At 29.9% G+C, this 24028-nt stretch overlaps 1 protein-coding gene across 1 annotated transcript in view; it reads left to right on the top strand.

Annotated features, from left to right (window-relative positions):
* LOC135955465 (protein split ends) overlaps positions 1-24028 on the top strand; it is a 149654-nt gene that overhangs the window by 91862 nt on the left and 33764 nt on the right. Inside the window, exon 4 of the mRNA XM_065505816.1 lies at positions 90-259. Coding sequence (XP_065361888.1) covers positions 90-259 — 170 coding nt within the window. The remainder of the gene's footprint in view (positions 1-89; positions 260-24028) is intronic.

Raw genomic sequence — 24028 nt, 5'->3', positions numbered from 1 at the left:
TATTTATGTGATTATTAATTAAAATTGTTTTTCCTTTATATTTCATTTCCATGTTCCTTCCACAAACACCACCACGTTTATTATTGCAGGTTATAAACGTGTAGCTTGGCCACCAGCATCTGAGGAAAGAATTGTACGTGAATTTACACCACAACCTCAGACTCAATACCCACCAGTGCCAGCTTATAATCAGCAACAACAACACCAACACCAGCCAACTCCTGCTGCTGCCAACGCCGCTGCTGTACCACCAACTCAGGTAAGCTTCTGTTTATTTTTGTAGAAATTGTAAAACCGGAAAAGAAATACGTTGTTGTTTCTTTTGATTTCCTTTTTTAACATTTGTAATTTAATATTACAATTTTGTAGATATTATAAATTAAAAAATAAAAGAACGTTTTTATATTGTACATATATAGTTTGTTTACTTTAAATGTAATGTGTTTGTTACTATGTAGACTGTGTACGTTTAGCTTTTTATACCCTACACCACCATAGTGGGGAGGGTATTATGCGTTTGTGCAGATGTTTGTAACGCCCAAAAATATTAGTCTAACACCCACCTTAAAGTATACCGATCGACTTAGAATCACTTTCTGAGTCGATTAAACGATGTCCGTCCGTCCGTCCGTCCGTCCGTCTGGTTGGCTGGCTGGCTGGCTGGCTGTCCATGTAAACCTTGTGCGCAGAGTACAGGTCGCAATTTTGAAGATATTTCAATCAAATTTGGTACATATTACTTTTTCGGCCCAAGGACCAAGCCTATTGAAACTGGCTGAAATCGGTCCATTATTTCACCTAGCCCCCATACAAATGTCCCCTCGAAATTAACTTTATGGGTCATAAATGTTTAATTTATATATGTATCTACACAAATTTTGCTCCAAATAAGTTTTATATATACAAAATTCATGTCACCAAATTTTGTTACGATCGGTCCATAATTAGTCATAGCTCCCATATAGACCCGCTTCCGAAAATCACTTTAACGTGCATAAATCGCTTAAAAATGTTGGTATACACACAAAATTCAAACATAGTTAACTTTAATATAGACATAAATCACACGACCTAATTTTATGGTGATCGGTCCATAATTGGTCATAGCTCCCATATAAGGCCCACTTCCGAAAATCACTCAAAAATGTAAATTATTGAAATTTTAAAAGAAAAATATTTTTACTCATTTACTTGGTGTAGGGTATTATATGGTCGGGCTTGACCGACCATACTTTCTTACTTGTTTTTTTTTGTATATATTTTTGTGTATAGTAATTTTTACATAGTAGCAAACATAAAAGAATTGTATTTGTATATATAAGTACATACCAATATTACATATACTACCACCACATTTTTATACATTATATTTCTGTTAACATTCATATTAAATTTCCATTGTAAATATTGTCAGAAAAATGCATAAACTTAAATTAGGGTGGTATCAAAATTATTTAAAATTTTGGATGAATCAATCGAAAATATCTTGATTTTACAATAGAAGTCTAAAACTAAGTTTAGAAGTCTAAAACTTTATATAAATAATTAGAAATATGTGAAATATTTTTCGATTATCAATAGAAATGGAGTTGAGCTTTTAAATTATCCCATTGTGCAACATTGAAACTAACAGGAAACAGGATCTTCATTAAGGTGGCCAATGGCCAATTTGAATTTTTGGATGCTCCCAAAGTCTAGAATTATTCTCCATCATCTAAAAACTAAATTTGTGTATAATGTTGTATTAAAAATCGTTGTAGAAACAAACTGTTATACAGCCAATTTTCCGTAGAAGAACTGTTATACATACATATACAGAAAAACTCAATTATTCATAAAATTGTCTCTAGAAAAAACTGTTCTATAGAAAAACTATTATACTGGCAATTTTTCCTCAGAGAATTAAAATTTTTTATACAAAAAACTGTTATACAGGCAATTATCCATAAAAGAAACTGTTATACAAAAAACTTTCTAAGAAAAACTCAGTAATTCATAATTTTTCATAGACGAAACTGTTATACAGTTATAACTGTTATTCTGTTTATTCTATAAACAGAAAAACTGTTGGACACAAAATTGCCTACGTTACTTTTAAATACGAAATTGTCTCCAAAAAGTATGATCGTATCAAATCTTCTATTCCTCATTAGAAAATAAACAAAACTTAGATGGAGAGACAGTAACAAAGACATGAATGACTATTACTATTGGATGTATGACTTAAATTTTTAGCTTTTATTTTAAAACATTTGTACAATATATGACCTTTTCAATCTTTTTGGCTACATATCGATTCCGAACTAAAATAATTGCTCATCATTTGAGGCCATGAACGAATTGAAGCTCACCCCAGAGAGAGTGTTCTGCATCGATCGAAACAAATAGTAGCCAAATGGTGCACTGTCTGGACTATAAACCGGGTGAGGCAAAATTTCCCAACCGCTTCTTTCCAAATAGTTTTTAGCAGGTATTGCTACGTTTTCAGGATGGATTATTATGGTTTCAAGTTGATTTCGGCCAATTTTCTAATCAGTTGCGTTCGATACATGTTTGTTGCAACAGCTGATAATAGATCGGACCCTTTGCTGCGACCAAATTCAGAGCATTATCTTAGCGCCACGGATATTTGGCTTTCGTCTGAATGGCCGAGCTTCGCATACGATCTCTTATGCTTCAGATTATTGTAATATATCCATTTTTCATCGCATGTAATGATTCCCTGCTAAAAAGAGTTTATTTTATAGCATTCAAACATCATTTCGGACATACAAAATGGCCTTTCAAAGCCTCTTGGCTTTAATTCGTATGGTATCCAATTTCCCTGTTTTTGGATGAATCCCGCTGCTCGCAAATATTTCAAAATTTCAAAATTTCTCCCAACGATTTTTCAAGCTGTTGCTGATATTTACAACAATCTTCATGGAGTAATACATTCAATTCTTGGTCTTCAAACTTTTTGGCTGGCCTGGGTGATCTTTGCCTTCCGTTTCAAAATCACTACTTGTGAACTGAATCGATGGAACACATTCACCATAAGCTTTAGTGAGCAATCGAGAATAAATGACAGATATGTACCTTTCAAAATGACATATAAGTTATTAAGAACAAAAACCGCGTTCAAAAGATACGTCATAAAAGTCATAAATCCAATATATAACAAATTTTCGATAGAAAAACTCAATTTTTCTTCTCCTGGTTAGAAAATAAACAAAAATGAGGGGAGGAAACAGTAACAAAGACTTGAATGACCATTAATCAAAAAGTACTTATCCCCTGACTTGCCCAGTGATCAATACAGTCCAGCTGCTATTAACTGCAGGAACTTTTTTCAATGTTTATATTCTCACAAGAGCCAGTGTCTTCTACGTACCGGAACGACACGAATTCAATAGGCAAATTACTGTCAACTCAGCAACTACAGCTGCTACAACAACAGGAATGTTTTTAGTTTTTTAATTCACCATAATAGATTTCAAATCAAAAATGTTTCAACTCGGAGGTGAGAAATTTAAACAGCCTCTATTCTAAAAGTCTACATAACTCCTTCTCTATTGAATTTCTACTCTTCAAATTCTTTCAACTATTGTCTCTCTATATTTTTGATTGTACCACCCTAATGTATGTTATTTTTAATATTTGTTATTATTAAAACCTGTATTCAATACATCCAAATAATGTTTTTTTTTCTCTTCTTTGGCATTTGCTTAACCTTTTTTCAATTAAATATGTTTCTTTTTTTCTGTAATTTAATTTAACCATGAATACATATAGAAATAAAGTCTTAATATTCAGTAGATTACTTGTAAATAGTTTCATTACTGTTCATCTGTAAATATTTATGTGTTTTAAATAATGTTTGTAGCTGTGGCAATAATGTAAAACATATTAAGTCCATTTAAGTTAAAACATTCTTATATAATGTAATGCTTTGAAATTCAATTTCTAATAAATGTTAAAAAGGGTTTTAATTTAGTTAATTTTTGTTTTAATTATTTGAATAAAACATTATAAGTCTTGTGAAAATTGCCCATGATGACAAGTAACTTAAGTAAACTTTTACTTAATTTTAAACTAATTTAAAAATGTCTTTATAACTAAAATTCATTAAAATATAGAAACTATAATTTGCGACATATGGCGTTTTTTATAAATTGCCACAGCTATTTATGTATATATCTTTTTTTAATATTTAATAGTTTATTTTATTTAAATACACATTTATACTAAAAACCATATAGGATTTATTATATAAATCTATAATATTTATCCTCTTTTTTAGTAGTTTTTTTTTATATATATATTTTTAATCAAAATATGTGGTTATAGGAATATGTATGTAGGTTATTTCTTTTTTTTATTTTTACAGATTTTTGTAATGAAATATTTATAAACTTATTTATATAAATAGAGTAAGTGTGTGTGTTTATTTTTCTTTATGAACAGTGGGTATAATAATAATGGAAATTAAAAAAATAGATATAAAATTTGTCTTGACATTATAGCAATTCATATTTAGAGTGTAATATGTAAATATCAGTAACCAGAACAAGTTTGCTGTGCACTTTAGTACAACATTTATTTAGTTTCATAAGGAAAAGTCATTTAAGATTTACTCTTAAAAAGAGTTTGGTTCTTGAATTATGAAACAAATTTCTCTTAATTTTAAAATAATTTTCTTTTTATCACTTACTGTATTCCTACTCACACATATGACAATGTCATTGTTAATATTATTTAAATAAAAAAATCCTTTATAGAAAAAATCATTAAAAATTAAAAGCATATTGTAACTGATAAGTATCTATGCGGATTAAATTTGACGCGTTTTTTAAAAACTCTTTTTTCTGTTTTAAATTTTTTTTTTACTTTCTAGTGAATATTTATGATGCTACAATTTCATAATTTATTGATATTTGTATGAACGCCATGATGCGCCATATTATTTAATAATTTTGTTACAAACAAACAACAACAAATAACTTAATTTAGTTGATGAAAAATATTTATGGTTTATATTTACTTTCAATTAAAAAAAAAATGGTTTAAAAATTGTTAAAATAGTATAGGTTACATTTTTTAGCTAAAAGAAAAAACAATAGTGTAAAATTTTAAAAGAGTGAATAAAACTAAATACCTGCATATCTCAGAATTTGCCTAAAAATGCTAATATTCATAATATATACAAATTAAAGAAATGTGCCGAATCTTGTATACCCACCATCAATATGAGGTATTGGACTTCTATGGGAACTTGGTCTGAACCACAGAATTCCGGAGGGATGGTGTTTAGGTGAATTCATAGAACAATATTGCCCAGTTTTAGTGCCAAACAAACCATATCAACAGAGAGTATTTGTGAAAAATTTCAGCCATCTAGCTCTTTTCATTTGAGTGTACATTTTATATGTTTTGTGAAAATGAGCGAATTCACTTAATTGTGAATAAATTCGAAAATATTTAATCGATTTTTATGATCGATATCTCATTTAGTTGCCATTAAATGTGGGTTTGTGATAAAGCTATAAACCTGAACAATTTCTACCGTTTTAGATTTTTCATGATTTTTTTAAAACAAAAAAATTTTCTATTTTCACGTAAAAAATAAATTTGTTGCTTCAATTTGTTATTATAACTCCGAAACTACTGAGCCGATTAAAACGCAATATATTTGTGAAAATTTGTACATAGCATGGGAAAAATGCTTTCAAAATTCAATCAATCGAAAGTAGAACATTAACTACTCAATTTTATGTGTTTATCAAACAAAAAACTAAGATTTTGTGAAAATGAGCGAATTCAGTTAATTGTGAATAAATTCGAAAATATTTAATTGATTTTTATGATCGATATCTCATTTAGTTGCCATTAAATGTGGGTTTGTGATAAAGCTATAAACCTGAACAATTTCTACCGTTTTAGATTTTTCATGATTTTTTTAAAACAAAAAAATTTTCTATTTTCACGTAAAAAATATATTTTTTGCTTCAATTTGTTATTGTAACTCCGAAACTACTGAGCCGATTAAAACGCAATATACGAGTAAACATTTGTACATAGCATGGGGAAAATGTTTTCAAAATTCAATCAGTCGGAAGAAGAACATTAACTACTCAATTTTATGTATATCAAACAAAAAAGTAAAATTTTGTGAAAATGAGCGAATTCACTTAATTGTGAATAAATTCGAAAATATTTAATCGATTTCTATGATCGACATCTCATTTAGTTGCCATTAAATGTGGGTTTGTGATAAAGCTATAAACCTGAACAATTTCTACCGTTTTAGATTTTTCATGATTTTTTTAAAACAAAAAAATTTTCTATTTTCACGTAAAAAATATATTTTTTGCTTCAATTTGTTATTGTAACTCCGAAACTACTGAGCCGATTAAAACGCAATATACGAGTAAACATTTGTACATAGCATGGGGAAAATGTTTTCAAAATTCAATCAGTCGGAAGAAGAACATTAACTACTCAATTTTATGTATATCAAACAAAAAAGTAAAATTTTGTGAAAATGAGCGAATTCACTTAATTGTGAATAAATTCGAAAATAATCAATCGATTTTTATCATCGATATATAATTTTGTTGCTATTATATGTGGGTTTATGATACAGCTATAAACCTGAACAATTTCTGCCGTTTTTGATTTTTCATAATTTTTTTACAAAAAAAAAATTCTATTTTCACGTAAAAAATATATTTTTTACTTCAATTTGTTATTATAACTCCGAAACTACTGAGCCGATTAAAACACAATATATAATTGGATTAAAGGTTATGTAAATCTGAACTTTTTGAATTTATTTTAGTAATATCGGACTAACCCTTTTTGAGTTATCATAAATTATGTGGAGAAACACCTACAAAAATTCACAATTTTAGAAAAAAAATTAAAAAAAAATTTCTCCATAGAAAAATTTGGACCATATTTGTACTACTTGAACCACAACATCAAAATTGTGTAGTGATTTAAAAAGCCTCTAAAATGTTTTCGATTTTGTTGCCTTGTTATCAGAAATTCATAGTTTCAACAATCTTTGTTTTTATCCACATGATTTTTTTGTGTTTTTAATGTGTACTCAATTTTACTAATTAATGCAAATTAATTAAAACTTTTAACTAGATTGAATAATGTATTTTTTTTAAATTGAATTACATTTTTAAATGAAAACTATGTTTGTTTTATGCTTTGCAGGCATATTTTTCTCATGAAACAAACCTGAAAATAATTTATATTAATCATACGTCATGTGGTCATGAACATATTTTTTTGAAAATTTTCAAACATTTCAATAGAACTTTAAAATTTTAAACAGAAGCATTAGTTGATGAAAAAGTCAGAAATTTTGAAGGCTAAAAGTTAAAATAAAATACATCATATTGATAGTCAGATGATGATACTTTGTAACTGAAATATTTATTTGGAAAATATGGTTAGTTAGCTGGTGTAAAAATTTGACCATCGATATCTATAACCTCTAACTAGCATTTGTCAACATCAGACAATATCTTGATTATGAAATCCTTTATCTTATTTTTAAAATTTCTCAGTTACAAGGTGTAAATACCTCCAAATCGATATTTAAATTTTCTCATTAAGTTTTCCAAAATTCAATAAAAAAAAGTTGTTCTGCAATAAAAAATATTAGTTTTCTAAATATTTATAAAATTTACACAAACTATAAGTTTTGCTTTAAATAATAACTGAAACTACTTATTAAACCATGTGAAAATATCATGATTTAACATTTAATAAAATACAAATATTGTATAAATTTTAAATGAAATAAAAATTTAACAATAGTAAAACAGCCTCTGGACTTATAATGTTATTGATACTAGGTTGTTTATACATATGTAAGCGATTAACAAGTAAAAACATTTCCCTGGGCTTTCGGAAGTGTAAGGCATAATAAATTGCAGGGAAAACAATTTTACTAGCAAAAGTAAATTTAAAATTGTATGTGGACATCATAGCTTGATTTTACGAAAACAATTTGTACACAGTTATATGCAGTTGGAATTTTCGTTCAATAAAATGTTTAAAATCAATACAGAAAACACCTTTTCATAAACAGCTAACTCAACTTAATACACCTCAGCTTTATCAAAAGCACAAGTGTCTTTCAAAAGAATTTTTTATAAAAAAATCATCAACTCAATTATTAAACTGATTAAGTGCAAAAACTTATTATATTTATATACGCTAAAAATTCCAACCAACCAAAAAAAAAAACAACACGTTGCAAACTTTGCTCATAAATTATATTTTCACTTCATAAATGTATAGTTGGGCACTTAATAATAATTAAGCAGGCATGCATGTAGCTGGAAGTCGCTCTGTTCGAACCTCTGCCCGCCCCTCTATAACAAACAAAACGCAAGGCGTTTTACAAAAATTCCATACACACTTGCAACAGAAAAAAAACAAACACCAAAATGAATTATAACAAAAAACCTACAAAAAAAAAATAACCGAAAAGAAACCAAAATCAGACAATAAAATGAGTAAAAAACGGATGTGGTTGAATGTGTATAACGTCAGACATGACCGTGCCCATAAACGTATGTCTGCGTCTAAATTGTGGCACAGACATACATACATAAATGCACACACTTCTCCACTTACATACACACAAACATATAGGTTGGTGTGTCAGCCATAACTGAGACAGAGAAGAGAGCAACACAAAAAAAAACATGAATCCTTTTAGCAAAAGTTTAGTGTGAAATAAGCTTTACACACAAAAACACTCCTTTGTGGTTAATGTTGAACAATTAGCCAAGCAGAATAATATGCTAAGCTTTATATTCACACCACAAAGGAATCCTTTTGTGATGTGGCTACAACAACAACAAAGACAACAGAAAAAGAACAAGGACTTAATACAAGAACAGTAATACACAGATATAAATTCACATGTATGGATATTACTTACACATATACAAAACTATGTACATTAGGGTAACCTCGTTTATATAGAGGAAAAATTAGTTGTCACTGTTCCCAACTAAAATTTAAAATTTGTTTGTTTGAGGTCCCCATTTCTCAATATGTTTGTCCTGGCATCAGTATTTTTTGAGCTGTATCAAGGGATAAAAAGTTCCTTTCCTATGAAAAATTGTTATCATAAGAAAGTTGTATCATATTGTTTTCGTTTTACTTCAAATTTATTCGAACTTTATAATTTTTGGTAAAAATTTTAGGTTTTTTTAAAATTTGACAGAAGGAGAGGGATTTTTTAAATTTTTTAGCTTTTATTTTTTTTATTTTGAAACAATATAAATTTATTCAAAGTATCTTTCTGGCAACATGTGGATTCCGAGCCAAATGTGGATTTTGAGGCCAAGAATACTCTGTTCTGAAGTACAGCGTATCCCAGAGAGAGCGTTCTGCATCGATCGAAACAAATAGTAGTCGGACGGGGCGAGACAAAATAAACTTCCCAACCACTTATTTCGAAATAGTTTTTAAAATATATTGCAACAAGTGGCCGAACATTGTCATAGAATAGAATTGCTGAATTCACAAAACCCCTTGTATGATTGTATCGAGTGTATTATTGAATTCAAATACAATAGTGTAAGCTTGTTGTTGGAAATTTTCATACAAAAATTAAATACACTTATACACTTTTATTTTGTATGTTTTTAAAAAGTTGTATTGGTTTACAGCTATAAATTTCTCTGAGCACACATAGTACCCGTATATGTGATAGAGTAATTTGAAAAAATGAGAGTCGGTCTACTTGTTATACATACTACGCTTTCAAAAACATTCATACAATATACAATGGGTGTTCACAAACTAATAAACAAAAATTGTATTTAATACAAGATACACGATACAAATTGTTGTGAATTCAGCAAATATTACGGTTTCATGTCTGGCAGCATATTCTGGGCGCTTTTTGGCAAAATCTCGCTTCAAAAGAAATCAGTTGCATTCGGTACAGTTTATATGTGATGGATAATAGATAGCACACTTTAGCTCCCTTCAACTAGCATTAACTAAGCGCCATGGATATTTAGCTTTAGTGTCCATTCGTCTGTTTTTCCGGGCTTCACATACGATCTCTAACACTTCGGGTTATCGTAATGGATCCATTTTTCATCGAAAGTAATATTTCGGTGCAAAAATTATTTTCTTTTATAGCGTTCAAGCATCATTTCGAACACGTAAGATCGTATTTCAAGGTGTCTTGGCTTCAAGTCGTATAGTACCCAATTTCCCTGTTTTCGGAAGAATCCTACTGCTCGCAAACGTTTTGAAATTACTGCTTGAGTAGCTCCCAATGAATTTGCAAGCTCTTGTTGAGCTTGATAACAATCTTCATGGAGTAATTCGTCCAATTCTTCAAACTATTTTGTCTGGTATGGTATTGAAAGCGTCCTTCAAAGACTTTTCACATGATATTAATATTACATATGTTTCCTTTGCAAAAAATATGAAAAATCACAAAAACCTTAAAAAGGACCTTGTTATTCTATGATCCAATTCACCAAATACTGAACGCAGTACTAAAATGTTGATAAATGGTATCTTAGAATGAATTAAACTATTATTATACCCTACAACACAATAATGGGGAGGGTATTATGCGTTTGTGCTGATGTTTGTAACGCCCAAAAATATTAGTCTAACATCCTTAAAGTTTGACTCAGAATCACTTTCTGTCACCTAATTTTATGATAGTCACAGCTGCCATATAAGAACCACTTCCGAAAATCACTCGCGAATATAATTTTTTGAAATATTAAAAGAAAAATGTTCTTGCTCATTTACTCAACATACTTGTTTTAGTTGGGAACATCCACAAGGTTTATTTTTGGGAACACCCAAATATAGATGTATATTTACTGCAATGTATAAGTGTATATGTGTGACTACATACTCTTATATTAAATGACATACAACAGAGTTTTGGGAAAATTCACATTATGTATATTTAATGCCATAAGTTCTAACTAAACAATACCAAAAATATATTCATTCGTTCATTTTTGTCTCTTTGCTGTACAAACACACGCATTTACATTTTAAGGACTGAGATTGGTCAAAGTTTTTTAAGACCTAATCTGTAAAACTAATTTTTAAGTTTTTAAGCTATAAATAGTATTATAATCGAAAGAGACTTCTATACCCATAACCAAACTATGTGAGTTAGGGTGGGTCAATTTGTTCCAGTGAGAAAAAAAGTGACAGTATATCAAAATTGAAATCTACACAAAATTCTAAGAAAATTTCTAAAAGAAAGTATGGGTCTAAAATTAAAACCTAGCTCCCGCCGAGAGACATAAAGATTTAAGATTTCACTCTGCTACAAAATAACACTTTTTTATATGAAAACCTATTTCTTTTTGAACAGTGTTTTAAACACAATTTTATGTAGACAAAAAAGAGACATTACTTGTTAAAATCGGTTTATATTTGTAAAAGTTATTAAACTTTTTCGAAAAAAGTTCGAAAAAATTTACCTTGTAAATTAAAAATTGTACAAATATAAATGCGCTGGGGTACAAAATACTAAAAAAAAGGTGTTATACAATTTTCATCCGATTTATTAGAATTATGTTTTGTTAAGAACTAAATTTCAAAATAAGCAATGAAAATCGAAAAAAATCAAAATTTCTTAACTGTGTATTTTACGATTACGTTTTTGCTATACGCCTGTTGACCAAAAAAATTTAAGTTAAAATTAACTTTGCGAAGCCCCCAAATAACTTACATACACGATTCATACTTCAATATGTATCTCCGGAATTCTTCCATAAGGAAAAAAACAAACAAACCTCGATTTTTGAACTATTTTGGACCTATATCTGGATTACTAAGTCATTAATATAGACAATATGGTTATCTAATGATAGATATTTCAAAGACCTTTGCAACGACGTATATAAGACCATAGTAAGTTCGACCTATAATGGGTCAAAATCGAATTTTTTTTGACAAACAATTTTTTTTCGAAAATATTAAAAAAAAAATTAAAATGACAATTCGAAATTTTTTTTTACAAAAAACTAAAAAAACAACTTTGGAAAAAAATAAATTTTGTTTACCTAAAAATATTTAAAATTTTTATTTTGAAGTATAATTTGGTGAAGGGTATATAAGATTCGGCACAGCCGAATAAAGCTCTCTTAGTTGTTTTACACTGGGTTTTTTGGTCGAAACCAGCATTATACTAAATGAAAACAAGTAAGAAAGTATGGTCGTACCCTACACTAAGTAAAAGAGCAAAAAAAAATTTTCTTTTAAAATTTCAATAATTTATATTTTTGAGTGATTTTCGGAAGTGGGGTTATATGGAGGCTATGACCAATTATGGACCGATCACCATGAAATTAGGTCGTGTGATTTATGTCTATATTAAAGTTAACTATGTTGAATTTTGTGTGTTTACCAACATTTTTAAGCGATTTATGCATGTTAAAGTGATTTTCGGAGGCGGGTCTATATGGGAGCTATGACTAATTATGGACCGATCGTAACAAAATTTGGTGACATGAATTTTGTGTGTATAAAACTTATTTGGAGCGGAATTTGTGGAGATACATATATAAATTAAACATTTATGACCGATAAAGTCCAATTTCGGGAGGACATTTGTATGGGGGCTAGGTGAAATAGTGGACCGATTTCAGCCAGTTTCAATGGGCTTGGTCCTTGAGCCGAAAAAAATAATATGTACCAAATTTGATCGAAACATCTTCAAAATGGCGACCTGTACTCTGCGCACAAGGTTTACATGGACAGTAAGCCAACCAGACGGCCGGACGGACGGACATCGTTTAATCGACTCAGAAAGTGATTCTTAGTCGATCGGTATATTTTATGATGGGTGCTAGACTATAATTTTTGGGCGTTACAATCATCTGCACAAACGCATAATACCCACCCCAAAATGGTGGTGTAGGGTATAAAAACGAATAAAACCAGGTACTTTTTAGGTAAATTAATTATTGATCTGGAGCATCGCCACTTGTCTCTTGTCCTGCAATATGAAGGAGGTGTAAATGCTACTTATTAATTGTTTCAACCATAGAGAAACATAGGGCGGAAACTAGAAAAAAAATCAAACAAAAGATTTAATCAAATTAATAACACATACGAGTGTTGTTTTTGTTTTCACATAGTTTTTTCTCAGCACTTAGGTTGCTGACAACTGAGTTTGGTCTTTGATGGGAGAGATTCCTCTCTATGTCTATTCTCTATGGCTTCAACTCAGTCCTTATTTACTTAAATATGTTTAGGATATTTAAGATTGAGTGTGTGAGTATGTGTACATACACATAAGTGCATGTGAGTGTGTGTGTGTGAGTATGTTTATTCTTAGTGTGAGTTAATTGTATGCCAATTATTTTCAATAAAATTTACATATAACCTTTTATTTAACAGCAACAACAATAATTCCAAAAAAAAGGAACAAAAACACCATCAACATTAAACAGAACAAAAAACAAATACAATCAAACAACTCAACACATTACTTAAGTCTAGACTTTTTGCTATGTGTGTTTTTTTTATTTTGGCTAAAAGAAATAAAACTATAGTTTTTTGTTTGTTGTTTTTCTGTGCAGTTTGTTTAGTTTGAGTTTAAGTTTAATCAGTGCAAAAATAAATTACGCCATTATAAAAGTTGTATTAAGTCAGAAAAACTATAAAAGTTGCTGATCAACAACGACTTTAAATATGCTTACTTATATAAATATTGAAGAAAAACTTTTTAAATGTTGAGACATTTTTCTTTTAATTTTAAAATATTTTTTCAAAAAATGCTCAATCTATTACGTAAATTTTATACACCTTCACATTATTACATTTCCTAAAGTCAAATACATAATAAATGTAATATTTCGTTTAAAAAACTTAACAGTATTTTTCAAATTATGGTTCAACTTCAGGTTAAATTTTGTATTTTAATGTAGATTTTAATAAAGTCTTGTAAACTCTACAAAACTAACAAATATTGCTGTTTAGAAATAGCTATAAAAAGAGCAAATTCCATTCTTAGAATTACGTTTAACTTAATTTATATAACTTATACATATGGGGGATTTCATGTCAAGTGAACCAACTTTTGAAATCGATGTCTTCCGATATTTGCACCAATAATAATTCGGATACAATTTTCCAACAAGATCATTCAAGAACTCTCTGAGTTAGAGAATATATGCTTGGTCAAAATGTCAAATTTTTTCTCATCCATATAACTTATTACCTATTGTTCTTAGCAAATAGTTTAGATAGATATTTCTTTAATCTTTCGAAAAAAAAATTTTAATTTTTTTCTCTAAAATCAACACCTTTTTTGACTTTTTTCAAAATGGACCCTATTTATTCTCAAAATAAAGCTTAGGTCATTTCCTTGAAAAGCTTTTTGGTCATTTAGTGTGATGCGAGTTGGATATCCATCAAAATAAATGTTTTGTAACTCAAAACATACAATTTTTAACTTTTTTTACAAAATCAAAAACTTTGTACACTTTTTTTCCATTTTTTTTTAATTTTTTTTTTTTTGCACAAAAGAAAGCTTATGTCACTTCCATTCTATTTCTTCGATCTTCGAAAAAATAAAATTTAAATAAAACATTTTGGAAATTTTTTCTCCAAAATCAACCTTTTTTGACTTTTTTCAAAATGGACCCTATTTTTTTCTCAAAAGAAGGTTTATGTCTTTTCCTTGAAGAGCTTTTTGGTCATTTAGTGAAATGCGAGTTGAATATTTATCAAAATAAATGTTTTGTAATTCAAAACATACAATTTTTACTTTTTTTGCAAAATCAAAAACCTTGTAGGCTTTTTTCCCAAAATGGGCCCTTTTATACATTTTTTTTACTGAAAAAAAATCTTAGGTTTTTTCCTTTAAGAGCTTTTTTGTCGCTGATTGGGATGCGAGTGGGATATCTATCAGAATAAATGTTTTGTAACTCAATTTTAGACTTTTTTTTGTAAAATTTATTTTTTTTTTACTTTTTGTTTTTATTTTTTTTTTTTCGAAAGATTGAGGAAATAGCATCGATTTCAAAAGTTGGTTGGTTCACTTGACATGAAATCTCCCATATGTATATATAACATTATATTACTACTCTAACTGTAGGGAGAAATTGTTCATTTTGCCTGATAATACCAATCATTAAAAAATTAAAATTTTAGCTTTATGATCATTTGTATTTATCTATGTATGTATTAAGGATAAGAATACACGTATACTACAGCTATCTATGGTTGAGTTTACAAAACAAAAAACTACCAATGAACTAAATTTACACACATGAACTTCAGTTTTGAAGTAATTTGTTGTGTGTTCACCCGGCAGTTTTAAAAGTAGCAATTACCTGTCTGCATTTTTGGTGACTATTTTCGATCACAGATTTTACCAATGATTTATGGTATCTACTGATCACCAAATTAGCTTTATCAATGGTGAATAGTTTAAACAGTTACGTATCCAGGAATAATGTAAATTGTAATAATACCAAAACTTATACAAAATGCTTACAATTAACCCTCAGAAGACTCACAATTCTTGCCTTCTCTTGATTTGTTTAACTCTGCAGTTACGCCACCAAGCAACCTCGATGCCCCAGTAATTTCACTAGAGATTGGTTATAGCTATCAGTTAAGACATTCGCAATAACATGAGAGTGAATTCCTTAGGCCAAAGCCTTCCAAGTAAGTTGGTGTGTAACTAGTGGTGTTTTCTTTTCGTCATCGCGCAACCCCAGCAGTTAGGCAAGTAGTTAATGTATCCCTTAAAGACAGTAATTGTCACAAATGTCTTGGCTGACTCCAATTTATATATTTTTGTCATTTGACTGTATGTGCTCTTTGCAGTGCAGTCAGAAGACAATTGGTTACTTTATACATCCCAGGCAAACTAGCGTGAAGACAATTGTCACTTAAGTGTCTCCAAGTAATCAGGAGTGTAGTCACTTTAAACGTTTTGTGAGTAATTGGTACATACTGGTTTTATAAAAATTGTTTTGATATAATTCTCATACAGTTTATTTTTTTATTTTTGCTTAAGTATTCTGATATCCTATGTAACATAGCATGAAGTCAATAGTCACTTAAGTGTCTCCTAGTAACCTATAGTGAAGTCACTTTAAAAGTTAACCCTCTTTGAAAAGCTAAAAAAAAAATTAACTCAGAACAGCCGTCATAAACTAATTTGCAAATTGTTTAGGAACCAGTTGCAAAAAGTTGAAGAGTGTCTCATTGTTGCCGGTTTAGGTGTAAAAAACCATAATTATTGATGATATTGAAAAAGTAATGAAAAAGAACTAAATAAAAATGTCTAATAAATCGGTCGACCAAAAGTTAGTAAAACTTTGATTTAAAAAAACATATACCCAAAATTCCACGTGCTAAAATTATGACATCACTTACAAAACAGCTGACAGAACAAAAACTAAAAGTCAGAATGCATTTCGACCTTCGAGGGAAATGTTAACAAATCTGTAACTAAAGTCACTAATTAAAGTTATAATTACTTTTTGAGATAATTGGTGTATTGGGTTAATTTATACTGCACTTTATAAAGCAATCCATTGGAGAGTAGTCGGAGGAAGTTTTGATTACAAGCAATCCTCTATTAAGCCATGTGTCCACTAGCAAGTCACTTGCGGAAGAACTTCTGCAAGTGGTCTCATCGTCTTCGTCCGTCACTTTTAGAATAGTCTGCTGAATTAATCTTTTAAGATTACGTTTGCTCCCAGCTTTTCTCAAACCTCGAAGTTCTGAGGCGACAAAGTCGCCAAATATTTGGTATTCATTCGACGGTTTTTGTATTATTTGCAGGGAATTTTCCATTACGAAGTCATGTTCGTCTTTTTGTATATTGGTCTCTTTTTCCCCCTTCTTTGTTTAATTTTTGACCAAACTACGTTAGGAGGTTGTCCAATTTCCATTTGACCTCTTCTTAGGGCGCGTCTATATCATTGGCTATTACCTTTAAAGCGTTTTGTTTTTTTTTTAATTTTTACTCATATAGTCTTTTGAGGACGTGTTGCATAATTCAGGATAACTTTCTTGTTTTTCAATTACCAAATGTGTTTTTCACTACTCCAAACGAATTTATTTTTGTCCATTTTATACATTTGAAAAAGAACTAAAAAAAACACAAAATAAAACTGAAAACAGAAGTGAATACCACAAACAGTTTACCCGATGTATACCCGACTTCTTCTGCAAGTCTTCAAAACACTTGCAGTTCACAGCAAGTCGTTGAAGTTACTTCCATCAGCAACAAACACGTGTTTCCACATAATTCTGCACGCCGTGACTTCAGGAAATCGACTAATACGTGTTTACACGACAAAAACTTCTGGAAGTCACTTCTGGAAGTAACTTCCGCAAGAAAACTTGGAAGTGGACACACTGCTTTAGACTGTCTAGCAAACTATTAACTAGTTATGTAGCTGATCAAGTAAACAGTTTGGTAGCTAGTAAGGTAACTGACTCTATGCTACCAGTATGAGAATCCAGTGCGTTGACTACTTTGGACCTGCTATCAGACAGTCTCATTGTAATCAAAAAGGGTCAATAAAGGATTAAAATAACTAGTCAAGTAGCTATTGAAGTAACTAGGTCCCACCCTAAATGATGGGTAAATTCATTAGTTCTGGACTGTGTCCTAGAACTGCTGGGTAGTTTCAAAAACTGCCAGTACATATATGCGTGTTCATGTATGTGTACTCTTTTTTTTTGTTGGTTTATTTCTTTGCCCCTTCTGTGTTTATTTCTTTTATGGCAAGTAAATGACTAGTTGGTCATATGAAAGTTAACGAGCCCTCAAATAGGCCTCCAGGGTAACGTTAAATAGAAAAATATGACCAAAATTAAGCATAAAGCCAAAATAGACAGGAGCAGCAATAACAACAACAACAAAACCAAAAACTAAAATGAGCAAAAAAAACAACAAATACACTACCACAATATGTAATTATGACAATACATGTGTACAAATGTATGTTGGTGTCAGGGATGAAAGAAAATTGGTACAATTTCTTACTTTTTTTAAATTTAAGACAAAATTGATACAAATTAAAACACCAGAAAATATTTTATTGACCAAAAAAGAACTAACTCTGAACACTTAAAACTGAAGCTAATGTGGAATAGGACTCAAATTTTGGTTTATTGTCACATTTGTCATGTGATTCTAACAATATCATCACCTTGAATGAAGGATTACAATACATCCAGCAAGACTTTACAGGACATCTTTCATTTCCTCCCAAATTTTCTGAAAAAGTACCAGTAATAATGGCTCAGATTTATCCCCCTTTATTGCAATACCCTATTGTTGTTTTAATTCCTCATCCCTGCTCTAAATCCTCAAACGAATGATGTGGACAGATAGTAGATAGAATGAGGGGCTGGAGTTATTTTTTTTAAGTAGTATTAAATGTAAACAAATTGCTTTACATAGTTTTTATTTTCTCTTAGGTTTTCCTCTTGTTTTATTAAAGCTTTTGTTGTTGCTGGTTGTTCATCTATTAAATCCTTTTGTGTATTATTATTTTCTTGTTTTATTTTTATATTTTTTTTTTGTTTGGGATTTTCTACCTTAAGAAATCTGTTTACCTTAAGATTAATTGTTGTTGTATGTTTACGATACATTTTGTGTGTTAAAAATTACACATGTAAATTTTGATTTTATTTGGCTTTTTGTTATTGTTGTTGCTGCTGTAGTTACAATAATTTGTTGTCTTCTCTTTTATTATAGTTAAAATAAACATTAACAGCTACAACAATAATAGCATTAGAAACATAATAGTAATAACAATAAAAGCCTCAGGGGTCCTGTAAGATTGTAACATTTGTTGTATTAGGATGGATTTGTTTATGACATAAATTTATATTCAATTCTAAGAACACACATGTACCCATGTATATTATTGTAAATCGATACTTACTTTAATATGTATGTTGTGTGGACATCTAAAGATCTTAAAAATAAAATATAAATTTAATAAGAATTTAATAATTTTATTAAAATATGACTTATGTTAATTAATGTTTACATAATTGGCTATATGTCTTTTTAATTTAACATGTGAGTTTGCGAGGAAAAAGTCAATTGATTCCACATAGCTTACAATGCCACATTCAGCTTTTCCAAAGTAGTCATACTGGTTTTCTATACAAAATACTGCAATACGGAAAATTTTCTGTAGAAAATACGGTTGTACTGAAGATTTTCTATGGAAAATACTTTATCTGCAATATGATCGCTATGAAACCGGGTATTATGTTGCTGCTTTGGCTCATATGACAAATTTGTTCATTGTGTCGCAGACCAACATTATTACATATATTCTAGGTCATCATAAGATTCCAAGAATATATATATATATGTCCGTCGGTCTGTCTGTCTGTTGTAAAACACGTATAACCCAAACAAAAGGAGCTATAATTGTTCTCAAATACTCTCTGTTGAAAAGGTTTGTTTATTATTGAAAATATATCATATCGGTCCATGATTTTACCTAGCCCCCATGCAAGTGTTCGCCCGAAATATTGTTTGAGCAGTCATAAATATGTTGATTATGCGCTAATTTTTTTTTAAATTTTTAGGTTTTATTTAGAAACTTTTGTGCAATATAAACAAGTAAGAGAGCTATATTCGGCTGTTACGAATCTTATATACCTTTCACCAAATTATACTTTAAAATAAATTTTTTTTAAATATTTTTAAGTAAACAAAATTAATTTTTTTTTTCAAAATTTTTTTCCCAAATTTTTTTTTAAATTTTTAAAAAATTTAAAATTTAAAATTTTGAAAAAAGTTTTCCAAAATTTAAAATTTTTTTTTTTAAATAATTTATGAAAAAAAATGTTTTTAATGAAAACAAATATCGGGTTCAAAAATATATGTTCCCAATTTTGACCCATTGTAGGTCCAACTTATATAATAACAACGATGTATTAAGTTGCAATGGACTTTGAAATATCTATAATCAGATATCCATATTGTCTATATTAATAACTTAGTAATCCAGATATAGGTCAAAAATGGGCCAAAAATCGAGGTTGTCCCGGGTTTTTCCTTATATCTTAGCAATTTGTGGGCCGATTTTGTCGATTTTAAATAGCAACCGAGCCGGAAGAATTCTCCATATATTGATGTATGAACCACGTATGTAAGTTATTTGCGGGCTACAGAAAGTTGATTTCAACATACAGACGGAAATGGCTATATCGACTTCGCTATCTATAACGATCTAGAATATATTCTTTGTGGGGTCGCAAATGAAAAATGTAGAAATTACAAACGGAATGACAAACTTATATATGAACTTTTCCCATCTTTCTGACAACATATGGATTCCGTGACAATATCGTTCTTGACCTCAACTTTTGAGGCCAAGAACGAATCAAGCCAATATCGGATACTCTGTTCAAAAGTGAAGCGTATCTCATAGAGCGCTCTACATCGATCAAAACAAATAGTAGTCGGACAAGACATGGTCTGGACTATAAAGCGGGTTAGGCAAAACTTCCCAAATACTTCATTCTAAATACTTTTTAATAGGTATCGCAACATGTGGCCGAAAATTTTCATGATGGAATATTACGGCTTCATGATCCCACCAAATACCTAGCATTACTTTAGCGCCATGGATAATTGGCATTGGTGTCGATTCGGTTGATTGGCCGAGCTTCACATGCGATCTCTTACTCTTCGGGTTATCTTAATGGATCCATTTTTCGTCACAAGTAATAATTCGGTGCAAAAAATATTTTCTTTTTCAAATCTTTAATGGTCCCTCGGCTTCAATTCGTATGGTACCCAATTTCCCTACCTTCGGATGAATTTTGCTGCTCGCAAACGTTTTGAGATTCAAATTATTTTGCAAGCCTTTGTTGAGTTACACAACAATCTTCATGGAGTAATGCCTCCAATTCTTGGTCTTCAAACTTTTTTTTCTGCACTTGGCGATCTTTGTCTTCCGTGTTAAAATCACAACTTCTGAACCGAACAAACCATCTCTCGCATGTTGAAACCGATGGAACACATTCACCATAAGATTCGAAGAGCAATTGGTATGTTTTAGCGGCACTTTTTTCAAATTAAAGAAGTAAAGCAAAACTTCCATATATGACGTTTTGTTGGCACAAAATCCGAAATTTTCGAAGCAAAAAAAATGTTGTTTATCCCAGAGACGGAGGTTGGACGGGGAAAGGTCTTCAATAAGCAATATCGTCTTTCATGCTCCTTCGTATGGTACCCAATTTCTCTGCTTATGGATGAATCCTGCTGCTCGCAAACCTTTTGAAATTGCTGCTTGAGTAGCTCTCAATGATTTTGCAAGCTCTTGTTGACTGTGACAACAATCTTCATGGAGCAATGTCTACCATTCTTGGTCTTGAAACTTTTTTGGCAGGCATGGGCGATCCTTGTCTTTCCCTTCAAAATAACCACACAAACTATATCTCAAAAGTTGAAACCGATGGAACACATTCACCATAAGCTTCGGTGTGTTTCAGCTGCACTTTTTTCAAATTAAAGAAGTAAAGCAAAACTTCCCATATATGATTTGTTGGCACAAAATTCGACATTTTCGAAGAAAAAAAAACGTTGTTGTTATAATGTGGACAGATATAGTTAGATCCATAAGGTAACCTAGAGATGAGACGAAATTGTCCAAAACCTAAGTCTGTTATCAAAAACCTAACTCTTGCAATAACAAACTACATGCTATTCAATGTATATAGTTGTTGTATCAGACATATGATTTGTTGTATTTTTGTTTAACAAATCGGAGTGTCTCATCTCTATATATAATTCTCTATGGTTAGATCTTTAAGTTTCATAAGGGTTTTTGGGTCTGCAACCAATATTCAATGTATGGAGGCGGATGAAAAACTCAAAAGTTATATTTCTTTTAAAGAAATTGTATTCGAAGGCAATATATAAATATTTATGCAAGGTTCTGTAAACATTTTGAATGATTGGAAAACTTTCACTGGCTATGATTCCTAACACTTTTCTAAGCATCAATACAAATCTATATTTAGCTTTAATTATTTTAACTAATAATTCATCTCATTAAAATTACCACTTAACCTTTAAAAATAACTGCAACTGTATCCTTTGAATTAAAACCAATTATAAAATTTTCTTGTATGAACAAATTAAAACACGCTAAAGATCCACCAAAAATTACCACAAATTCAGTCAATTATCATCAGTATGATGACGTCGATGATGATGACGGCACTGAAAAAAGCTCATAAATGTAAAACCAAAAAAAATAAATATATAAGAGTAATAAGTGCAAACAAACATTAATAATATGGCCAATAAGTATTTAAGGGTTTTTTCTTTTACTTATTGTATATTATAGTAAGTTAAATTGCAAACCATAGAGTGTGCATTTTATATTAGTTTTAAGAAGCCGAGAAAAACTTATAATAGTTAATTCGTTCCACAAATTGAAGAGATTTTAATGAGGCAATCTAGGAAGTATTCTAAATTAAAATAGGAATTCACCATTACTTCTTAAACAAAATTTCTGATGGTAGACAGCAACAATCGACTGTTTAAATTGATTACCCTTTAGATTACTTACGGAAAATAAAGCGACAAATGACTCTACACTAGATTATCAGTGACTTGTATAATAGCCATGTGATATATTTACGCATTTGACACAAAAATGTCAAATGACTTAAAAATATGTATCCAAAAGGAATACATTAACCTTATCAAAATTGATGTCATAATAATAGGAAAGGGGCCTAATATCAGAACTGATCTGGAAATTTTTTTATATCAGGTATTTAGCTCTTTTACTTATTTCTCTACGCAAATATAATTATAAATGAAAAACTACATTCCATTATTGTTTTTCTCAACTGACCAACTACTTTTCCCTTTACGTGCTAACACATATTATGCCACAATTGCGTACAATAATGTTAAAAATTTAATATTATGCCTCCCGGAGAATCGTGGAAAAAACCTTAAAACGCAATAATCATTTTGACTTTCTTTATGTCCAATGGCATCGATTAATATTTAAGTAATTATGACATAAACATTAAAAAATAACTTAATATTGATATACGCGCTATATGATATACCGACCTGAGTTGAAAAATCAACATGGAAAAAATTAAATAAAAGACATATTTTAACAGGATGTCAACAAGGGAAGTGAACAATAAATTTAATAGAAAAAAAAACAATAAATAATTAATAATTTATTTGCTAAAATCAAAAGATTCAAATAACTTTTAAATGATTTCAAAATCAGTTTAATATATTTAAAAAAGTCACACAAAATGTGTTTGAATACTTTGTTAGCATACTTTGAAAACTTTTACGAGATTCTTTCATGCATATATATTGGGGCAATAAATGCGAGACGTTTTCATTTCCGCACATTAATCTACTATGACAGCACGTGGCGTATGAATAACATAAATTATTTGTACATTAACAATAAAAACAACAAGAGCAACAGCGAACTACAACAAAAAAATGTATTATAATTTTATACATCATACAAGCCAATCTCAACAGACGAGGGCAGAGCAAAAAGTTTTAAAGAGCTCATTACTAGAATTATTTAAATGAATGTCTGTTTTAATTTCCACATTGTTGTTTCTGTGCAAGTTCTATATATGAGGATAATTTTATTGTTCCGACTGTTACACCAAAAATTACACTCTGCTACTAAAATAACACTTTTTGACAGAACTTAAAAGTGGACCTAATGTGGGTTTTAGGCCTAGATGAGGCCATACTAAAGCCGTTTTCAAAGATTTTGAAACACCCTCAAAATTTTGAGTTACGTATTTTAAAAAAACTATTTTAGGTTAGGTCGTAGTACTTTAGTACCTCTAACTCACATATTTTTAGACCGATTTAAAAATTAAGCAGTAATGACTAGGCAAAGAATTAAGCTTTCATAAAATGTATGCATTAAATGTATATTCCAAGTTTTTATAAAAAGTTTCGCTTTATTTTTTATTTTTTTCGTAGTTTTTTAAATTC

Source organism: Calliphora vicina, chromosome 3 (assembly GCF_958450345.1).
Source record: "Calliphora vicina chromosome 3, idCalVici1.1, whole genome shotgun sequence".
Classification (NCBI taxonomy): domain Eukaryota; kingdom Metazoa; phylum Arthropoda; class Insecta; order Diptera; family Calliphoridae; genus Calliphora; species Calliphora vicina.
The sequence above is the reverse complement of the archived record's forward strand: the minus strand, read 5'-3'. Positions and strand labels throughout refer to the sequence as shown.